Source organism: Phoenix dactylifera, chromosome 17 (assembly GCF_051530095.1).
Source record: "Phoenix dactylifera cultivar Ajwa chromosome 17, Ajwa_hap1_PhDact_Kaust_v1.1, whole genome shotgun sequence".
NCBI lineage: Eukaryota > Viridiplantae > Streptophyta > Magnoliopsida > Arecales > Arecaceae > Phoenix > Phoenix dactylifera.
In genome coordinates, this window is record NC_143206.1 from 19,700,277 (window position 1) to 19,710,321 (window position 10,045).

Consider the following 10,045-nt stretch of genomic DNA (forward strand, 5'->3'; position numbering starts at 1 on the left):
CATTGTCAATCATGTGCTGCAAAGAGAGGAAACAGAAACCCATCCTCCTGTAATTTGGAAGACCGAAAAAGAGGGAAACAGGTTATGGCCATCATGTACAATAAAGTTGCTCGGATTTAGAGGAAAACAACTTTACAGGCTATTTTTCTTTTCCTTTCCTTTGATGAGTCCCTCTGCTTGACTTCTTGGAAGAAAGTTGGTTTTAGAAGTCTAGAATCCATCCCTTATAATCTAAAATGTAAAGAAATCTATTACTCCTAATTATAGATTTGTCCCGTGCGACCAGCATGTTGTAAATTGTTACTCCTTAAATCTTCAAAACCTCGTCCGGTATAAAGAAAGGTCTCTTGGTCAAAGTGGGGTGCTCTTACCCAAGCCAAATGAAACTTGGCCCCTTTCGTTTACCAAGAAAACCACACTTCTCGGTTTTTGATGAATGACGCATTTGTTAAGGAGCCGTTTTCTTTCTTCATCTTGCAGTCTCGTCTTTCTTTTTTTCTTGTGCATGGGAGAGTGGGGGTGAGAGAGAGATTTGATTGAGAGAAATTCCTCACAATTTTGAGATCTTTTGCTATCAAGAAAAACAGACAACCACAAGGTTGCCTTTCTTGGTCAAACAATAGACAACCATAATTAAGGCCTTCTATAGCCATCCAACCATCCAAGGTGCGAATTGAAAAAAAAATCATTAAAAATTTGATAAGATATGCTGGCGTATATTTTTTAATATAATCGACGTTGCCATAATCTCGGGAAAGATCATCGTTGGAGGAGACAGATTCGGTTTACGTGGATTAAAATTAGGAAAGAAATTAAACTTGCAAAATAATCTTCTAGTCTTCTTAATGAAGAAAAATTAGGAAAGATATTTGAAAGCTTGCTCTCTTTAACGAAAAATATGTGTCAGGAAATGAATCCGCTATTATTTTTCCTTGCAAACATATGGAGCGTGGGTTGATTGGATTTTTATTCTCTTTACCTCCCGATTGGGAGGTGCGAAGGAATCCGCTCACCCTTGATTTCCTTCGCTAAGAGAGGGAGAATAGTAATAAAGGGATCTTTGGATGGCAAGATACCATGATTCTCCAAATTGATTCGGTATTTAGCATTTAGTAATTGAAAGACTTTTGTAAGACGTCATCCCATCCCGCTGCTCCGACTCCACTTCATGAATGGATGACTTGTTGTGAAGCTAATGTCATCTTCTTATATATCCGTGTTTTAGACTTCTAGTAATACATATTTACGAATAAACTTGTGGAAGTAATCAAGAACAAAAGCAATTTCTCAAAAATGATGCATCGAGCAAGTTTTTTTTCTTCTCAAAACATATACTATAAATCAGCTCGAGCAACAATTCAATTGCAGGGATATGTGAATTTCTGATTCCACCGAACAGATGCCGTGACCATTATTATTAATTCACCTGAGGACGTCTCCAAGGCACCAAGTAAAGCCTCAGGGGACTTGCAGCCGGACTGCTGCATTGACCTCTATCTGGTATGATAAGAACTAGATTATTTATTCGAACTCCTGTACGAATTGGTAAGTAGTCTGCAAGATCTTGGAGTACTTCCTGCTACGTACGTATGGATCACCCGACTGATAATGTTATAATTTAACTTAAATAATATTATTATTTAAGTTAAATATTGTTATTGTTGTTATTATTGCCGAGGAGGAGGATCGAGGAGGTAAATCACTTAAAAATGGTAGTATTATTTAATATTATGATTGGAAAAAAAAATGATGATGCAGTTATTTAGCTGAGAGATTTCCTCCTCTGACCGACCGATTTTGGTTGAGCGAGTCAGCGCCGATTACACTGCTCTGTCCTTGGATCCCTCTCCCTCGCCTTTGCGTTCCCAGAAGCGAATTAGCTGGGGGAAAAGGAAACCATAAAACAAAGCCTTCATTAACGGAGAGAAACAAAAAGGGTGTTCGTTCATACTTTCTTTTTTTCTTTTCCCCTTCACACAATTTTCGTGTTGTCAAAAAAATCCTGGGCATTTTCCTCCTTTCCGATTGATGCAATGAGAGTCTTGCCAAAATCCCTTCTCCAAACGCTTTCTCTATCCAACTTTTAGGCCTACAATTTATAAAATTATTCCCCCTTTTTTTTTTCTTCTTTGAAGAAAACTATATTTGATAAGAATCGGGATTTCTTTCTTTTCCCTTCCAGTGATCTTCAGCAGAAGGAAATGGAAAGTGAAGGGAAGCCTGAATTTGGGCCGCGCTACTTTGAGCTCAACACGGGTGCCAAAATACCGGCCGTTGGGTTAGGGACGTGGAAAGCTCCGGCTCGGTTGGTGGGCGATGCCGTTATTGCCGCCGTGAAGGTATGTATAAATTCTCACTTACAATCTCAAAGTTTCTTTAAGCTTGTTTCAATCTCTATTTTTCGGTACGCTTCTTGTTTTAGTGTCATATATACATACCTCCTCGCATTAATATTATTTTTGAACCCTTTCTGTTGATTCAAGAATGTTTTGAGTTAGCTCTAATTCCTTGAGCTCTCTAGGTAGCTAGCATACTATATGATGTCTGAGTCGTTAGGTAAAGGAAAAAGGAGATATGGTTAAGTTGCCTATGGAAATATATTGATAGAGACAACTCTTAATCCAGCCTAGTGAGAGAGCTAAATGTATTAATTTGTTCAAAAAATTCATTTGATTATTGTTATTAGAGTTTCCTTTTGCTATAAGTAAATGATGAGATGCATGACTCATCTAATCTCTGCTCTGAATGAACTAGTCCAGGTGGTAAACTATACCGGCTGAATGAGATGTCAACCATGGATTCATTCCCATTATATGCTGCTTATATGTTAAAGCTACTTGTGCAACATGCATGTATGACCAGAACATTCATATCTATGGATTCAAGGCTGACAGATATCTATTCTGCAGGCTGGATATAGGCATATTGACTGTTCCAGAGTGTATGAAAATGAAAAGGAGGTTAGCGAAAAGATCCATTACTTTTTTCTATGCTCTTTGATTATAGAAGTAGGATCTTCTCGAATTTATACTGGGAAATGCTTTAATATCTGCCCTTTTAATCTCCATTTATTAGTAGACCTCCGTGCATTCCACTTTTTTTTTTCTTTCAAGTTTTTGTTATCACGACGCAATTTATTGTGAGGTATTGAGATTTCAGAATGCCGATAAATTCTGGGTTTCTTTATCTGAATGAGGTTATGCAGTTCATACCGTTCTATGACAATGCTGAGCTCAATGCAGGTTGGAGCTGCCTTGAAGCAACTATTCTCCGCTGGAGTGGTGAAGCGCTGCGACCTCTGGATCACTTCCAAACTATGGTAACCCTATCGACCTCTAGGATTAGATCTGACAATTGACTTTTCCATACATGTCGGAAAAATTTTATCCATGCATGGCAACGATATATGGTAAATTTCTGATTCTTCCGATGGAACAGGTGCAGCGACCATTCACCTGATGATGTCTCCAAGGCACTAAGTAGAAGTCTAGCCGATCTGCAGCTGGACTACATCGATCTCTACCTGGTAAAATTCTTGCATGAATGAGGTATGGTATAAAGTTTGCAAGGTAAGGTCTTAATTAACGATGGGAATGCTTTCAGATCCACTGGCCGATCCGGACAAAGCCTGGGTCGCGTGGTTTCGAAGCAGAGGTCATGCTCCCTCTATCCCTGTCGGAGACATGGAGCGCCATGGAAGGGCTGTATGCGTCGGGGCAGGCGCGAGCAATCGGCGTGAGCAACTTCTCCACCAGAAAACTGGAGGACCTTTTAACGCATGCCAAGGTGCCGCCAGCCGTCAACCAAGTCGAGTGTCATCCTGCCTGGCAGCAGCCCAGCCTCCATAACCTCTGCCACTCCACAGGCGTCCATCTCTCGGTACGACATCTCTCAAATCCCGATCGATCGAGAGTCTGGCTAGCTATTTCTCTGACTTCTTGCATGTATCCCCGAATTTTATATACCAGGCTTTCTCTCCGCTGGGATCTCCAGGGTCATGGATCAAAGGAGAGGCCCTCGAGGATCCCACCCTCGTTGAGATCGCCCAGAAACTTGGCAGGTCCCCCGCTCAAGTCGCTCTCCGCTGGGGTATTCAGAGCGGCCACAGCGTTCTACCAAAGAGCACGACCGAGTCCCGTATTAAGGAGAACCTCGATCTTTTCAGCTGGAGCATTCCTCCAGATCTCTTCTCCAGGTTTTCCAAAATCCCGCAGGTAATTAATATTTCGCTGTCTTACATCCGCACTATCAAAATTAACATGCCCACCGCAAACATCTGACACATCCGCCGACGCCAATATTTAGTGATGTCGATCGAGGTCAAGTGCCAATTAATATTTAGTGCAGCAACGGTGCACCGCTACGTACGTCAGCATTTCGTCTCTTTTACTTGAGAGTAATAATGTTTAGCATCCCATCTCGGTGGGAGTGGTTCTGCAGGCAAGGCTACTCCGGGGCGACTTCGCCGTACATGAAACGGGTCCTTACAAAAGCCTCGAAGAGCTGTGGGATGATGAAATATGACGTTCGGTGGATCCACCAGTCGGCCAACCAATGGTGGCGACGTTCAGTGCGTAAATGCATGCGATAGATTGATCTGGTTTTCAATCCTTAATTTTTTCTCGGTTCCTGTATCATTTTCCCCGTACCTCAACCTCAATGCCGACATTTTTTATGCTCATTGCTGGCAGCGCGAGGTAGATGACGACTCTAGTGCTACCGCGTGCCCCATGGCTCCCTGCAGGGTAAGAAATTACACCCTACACCTACACGCATGCACCGACGTGGTGGCCGTGCACCAAGCCAGCCGCCGCGATAAATGGATCTCCCATGAAGGAGACAAGGTAATTGGCATGATGCAGGGTCATATGGTACGTACACATGATATAGGGTATAATTTTCCCTTGTGCACTGCACCATAAATCAACCTTCTCCTGTTGAAATAAAATTAGAGATGGTTTGGTCTAGCTGACATGCAATCAAGGCATTCATCTTTCCCAGCTAGAGCGGCAGGGAACGTTGTTTTTGAACCATCAAACTTATAGACTGTGGTGGCGCGCCATTAAGTATAAATCAAGAGCGATTGGGGTGGCGAGCGCAACCCATCTCGGGGAGCCTCTTCGATTTAGAAGGCAATTACCGAGAGTTGTCTTCGAACGAGGCCTCTATTCTTTCGTTATCTCGGTGGTGCCCATCTTGTACCCCCCAGTTTCAAGTCGTCTCCAATCCACCAATTTCAAGCTTTGACAGATCAGCATTCCACTGATCAGGGTGAATGGATGGTGGATTTTCTCAAGGAATTTTTGACGTCTTCTTCCATTCCGAAGTTGCCGGTGGCAGGTCCGAGTGATTAATTGTGTTTTGGTATTCCTTCCCGGTTACGAGAAAAAGTGACATCCAAATGAATCTCATCCTCGATTGTCGTGGAAAGTGAAGACGCACCAATTGTTATGGAGCTTAGCAAGGGATCGGCTCCCAACCTATCGCAATCTCAATAGGAGGCCTTTGAAATGTGCAACACTCCTAATGTCCGGTCGTGGCTAGGATTTTGGATTTGGCAACAGGCCTCTTACATGGATCTTAAGCATAACATTCCTTCACTAGGATTTTTTCATTTATGCAAAGTAGGGCTCAAATCAAATAGAATATTAGTATATTTATATTCATATTAATTTTATTTGATGAATTTAGATATAGATGTTAGTTAGATGCAAAAATTTATATTCATATTTATTTAAAATAGATACCGACACAAATCGAATATCGGAAGCATAGATATAATTTAGATAATTACATTTTATAACTATAGAATCAAAGATATTGCTAAGTAGATGATAAATCAAATTAATAGAATGTTAATATGGTTATGTATTTTTTTAAAAAAAATTATGAATGCTATATAAAAATTAAATAGGATTACAAATAGAATCAAATATTCAGATACGGATCAGGTAGTTGTTCATCTTGTTGAGATTCATTGCTAAGTCCTAATCCTATTAGAATTCCTGTTTAGTTGGTTATTAGTCTTAATAACTTTAGAATTCTATTCATAGTTTTATGTTACTAGAATACTATTTTCTAGTGAGGAGTGAGAGTTGTTCTTCCTAGTGAGAAAAGAGAGAAAAGAAGGGAGTGAGAGTTGTTCTTCCTGTGAGAAAAGAGGAAAGAAGGGAGTGAGAGTTGTTCTTCCTAATGAGGAGTGAGAGAGAGCTTTTTCATATGGCTCATTCTTTTTAATAAAATATTTTTTCTTTCCTAGTTATTTTTCTTCTAGCACCTCTTTTCTATTATTTGTTTAGTGTTTGTTCTAGATCTTGAGCCGACACGATCGATCTACTCCGCATAGCGTGCCGTTCTATATGGTATCAGAGAGAGATTGGAGAGTGGTTAAGTGATTTGCGGCTTCGATCAGATTTTTTTGGAGCATAAATTTTGGAGCGGCAACTTAATTGCTGGTAGTTTATATGTTCATAGCTCGGTATGGTTGAAGAGCTTTCAATAATTCGCTGTGCTATAGTGCAAGCTTGTGGACTCTTGTTTTAGTAATTCCAGAGATGAGTTATCATGGTTGATGCTACTATCTTCTCTCTCAATAGGTTCAACATGCCTGAACTTCCCAACATCAATGTGACTACTTTTATTATTACTACTTCTCTTCATAAGTTAAACAACATTTGTTATCCAATTTGGAAGCCTATTGTCAAGTCTTATATGAAAAGACAAGATTTATAGGATATTCTGGATGAGTCAAAGTCGATGCCAACATATACTCTCAATGATGATGTTGTAAGAAGGAAGGAGAATCTGAAATCAAGAAAACTGATGTGGATTAAAAGTGATAGAATAAATTATCTCCATATCTAGAATATACAAGAGCCAAAAAAGTATGGAATGTTCTCGTGGCTATCCACTCAAATTCAAGTAAGGTGAGACATTTTAAAAAAAAGTTGCCTGAAGAGTGGATCTTAGTTCCAGGCTTCCATAAAAATTTTGAAGAAGATCAGAATTGGTTTAAATATGAAGATTTGAATCAGGGGGAGCTTGATCAATTAAAGACTGGTTCAAGTTTGAAAGATTTTTAGAGTATAGTAAGGTTGTTTAGCCTGAGGATCAATTAAATTCAGAAAAAAATCTAAAATAGGAGGTGCTTAATCACATGGATGATGTATCAAGTTCAGAAGAGATCATGATTGAAGTTGCTCAAGAAGAGTCAAAGGATGCCTTAGTTCATCCGTCTGTAGAAATCTATCTTGGGGAATGAGGATGATAGTGTTATTTTGATGATTAACAAGCAATTATCTAGAGTATGTTATAAGTTAAATCGATACTACATTCTTAAGTCTGTTACTCTCAGTATATTTGTTTAAATTGATATAGATACATTTCATTGTTCATTTGAATGAATCTAACCTTGAGATGCAGCAAAGTGTGGATTGAGTCGACCCAAAGGATGATTGGGTCGACCCCGGCACATCAAGAAAACATTTGGCATACTTCTGCAAAAATGGCAAAGATGAACAGTGAGTTGGGTCGACCCAAGAAAAGCATGAGTCGACCCAAGGATCAAGATCCTCAAAACAAGACAGAAAAATGGTTCTCTGGATTTACTGAGAGGGTCGACCCAAGAAGTAGTTGAGTCGACCCAAGCTTGAGTCGACCCAAACTCTGAGAGGGTCGACCCAAAGGCAAGACAGAAAAGAAGACAGAAAAGGTTCTCTGGAAACCCTGTTAGGGTCGACCCAAGAAGAAGTTGAGTCGACCCAAGTGAACTTTGAGTCGACCCAAAGAAAGGTTGGGTCGACCCAAGTGAAGGAAAGCTGAATTCCAAGTTTCTGTGTTTCTGAAGGTTGGGTCGACCCAAGAAAAAATTTGAGCTGACCTAAGGTTTAGGTCGACCCAAGAAAAGTTTGGGTCGACCCAAGCACGGGCAGAAGCATAACGGCTAGTTGTGCAGAAGTGCTTTTTGGACTCCCAACGGCTATAAACGGCTAGTTTCTTCAATCCAACGGTCAGGAAGGACTATTTGGAGGTTGGAGAAGTATTTAAGAGGGAGTATTCATTAGAGGAAGCAAGCTTTGAAAATACATCAAGTGCATTCAAGAGAGAACCCTAGCAAGGCAAGCTTCATCCAAGTGCTTCATTCAAGAATCAAAAGAAAGTGGTTGAGCAGATTCAAAGAGTCATCAAGAGCTCCATCCACCCTTGAAGAGTGAAGCATCCTTGACAAAGAAGAGAGAAGTCACATCAAGCGATAAATATTCTCTAAACTCTTCTTTGTAGATTATATTGTTATATTTGCTCATCTAGGAGTTTAAATCTTCTTCCTTTGTTTATTAAACTACTTGTAAAGGTTGGTTGGTTAGCCCGCAAAACCAACGGAATAGGTTGATTGGTGAACCCGGAAAACCAATTGGAAAGGTTCGTTGGTGAGCCCGTAAAACCAACATAGGTTTTTGGTGAACCCGGAAAACCAAAGTGTAAAGGTTCGTTGGTGAGCCCGTAAAACCAACATAGGTTTTTGGTGAACCCGGAAAACCAAAGTGTAAAGGTTCGTTGGTGAGCCCGTAAAACCAACATAGGTTTTTGGTGAACCCGGAAAACCAAAGTGTAAAGGTTTTTGGATTGTGAGCCCGGAAAACAATCCAACTGTAATCCGCGGGATTATAGTGAATTCCCAAGGGGTCGCTTGGGGAGTGGACGTAGGTGCTAAGGAGAGCACCGAACCACTATACTTCTTGTTGTTTGTATTGTGATTTGTTTAAGTTCACTAACTCATCATTTAACACAAGTAAGATAGTTAAAATTAAAGAAACCAATTCACCCCCCCTCTTGGCTTGTCACCTTGGGCAACAGGGAATCAAATAATGCAAAAGAATTTTGTGTCAAAGCTGTCCAAGATATGGATATTTCTTATGGAGATTTAGTCAGCCATGAGATTAAAAAGCTGATTAATTTTGAAGTAGTTATGCTTGGTGGAGATGATATATGTTATACCTTGGTACTTGACAAGGTTTTTAGTATACCAATTGATTGTGAAGCTACTCCAAAGTTTGACCTATTATAAGACTCTATGCATAAGAATTTGATTTCATATGTAAGAGCAAATTATATGCAGATACTTGAAGCTGCTCAAGTGGAGGTGATGGTTGATACTTACACTGGTTGCAACTGGCAACCTGATACTTGTTTGGATAAACTGGATGCCCGAAATCTCGACATCGTGACCGTAGAGTCAATGTTGAAGAGAAGTGTTAGAGGACATCATCGATTTCGATGTATGCATCGAAAAGGACAACCTAGCCAAGGAGTTATTGTTTGAGCCAATGAATGAGTTCTACTATTCAATTATTGGTTTGATAAGTTATTACAGATTGTTGTTAATGCGGCAATATTGGCAATGGCTGTTGTAGCGTTTCACAACATCGACAAATTCAACGTTGTCAGCATTGACTTCGCAATGAGGAGTATTGAGATTCATTGCTAAGTCTTAATCCTATTAGGATTCTTGTTTAGTTGGTCATTAGTTTTAATGACTTTAGGATTCTATTCCCAGTTTTATTCTATTAGAATATTTATTATTTAGCAGTGATAAGTTTTATCCTTATTCTTTAGTAGTGATAAAGTCTTATCTTTTAGTGGGTGTTGGATTTGAGTAGAAATCAAACATCCCACTCTATTTAAAGGGACCTTCTACCTTCTTCTTTGATGTGGCTTGAGAAAAGAAGAGTGACGTGAGATTAGTGAGAAGTAAGAGAGAGCTTTTTCGTGTGGCTCATTCTTTTTAATAAAGTATTTTTTCTCTCCTAATTATTTTTTTTTCAATATCTCTTTTCTATTATTTGTTTGATGTTTGTTCTAGATTTTGGAATGGCACGGCCGATCCACATAGCATGCCGTTTTGCACATCCATATCCATATCTATGTTTTTTTAATAGATATGGATATTAGTCGAATGCTTGAAGTTCTATCTATATCCAAATAAATTCGGATACAAAAATGAATCCAAATAGATATTATTTGATCTACTTTCATCCCTACTTTAAAG

The 10,045-nt window shown here is 39.6% G+C and overlaps 1 protein-coding gene across 2 annotated transcripts; it reads left to right on the forward strand.

Moving 5' to 3' along the window:
• The first annotated feature begins 544 nt into the window (after window positions 1–544).
• Window positions 545–6,144, forward strand: LOC103716780 (NADPH-dependent aldo-keto reductase, chloroplastic-like). 2 transcript variants are annotated; one of them, XM_008804937.5, is made up of 5 exons: window positions 545–3,319; window positions 3,439–3,526; window positions 3,604–3,879; window positions 3,969–4,214; window positions 4,441–6,144. In XM_008804937.5, the coding sequence occupies exons 1-5, from the start codon at window positions 3,192–3,194 to the stop codon at window positions 4,522–4,524; spliced, it is 822 nt and encodes a 273-aa protein (XP_008803159.3). In that variant the 5' UTR covers window positions 545–3,191; the 3' UTR covers window positions 4,525–6,144. The 2 variants fall into 2 exon arrangements, with proteins under 2 accessions (XP_008803159.3, XP_089784354.1); XM_089928228.1 differs by having other exon boundaries at window positions 3,604–4,214.
• Window positions 6,145–10,045: the final 3,901 nt, after the last annotated feature.

Coding starts and splice junctions, on each gene's coding strand:
- LOC103716780 (XM_089928228.1), top strand. CDS start 3,192: ATGAGGTTATGCAGTTCATACCGTTCTATGACAATGCTGAGCTCAATG. Junction 3,320..3,438: donor TGGATCACTTCCAAACTATG/GTAACCCTATCG, acceptor CCGATGGAACAG/GTGCAGCGACCATTCACCTG. Junction 3,527..3,603: donor ACTACATCGATCTCTACCTG/GTAAAATTCTTG, acceptor GAATGCTTTCAG/ATCCACTGGCCGATCCGGAC.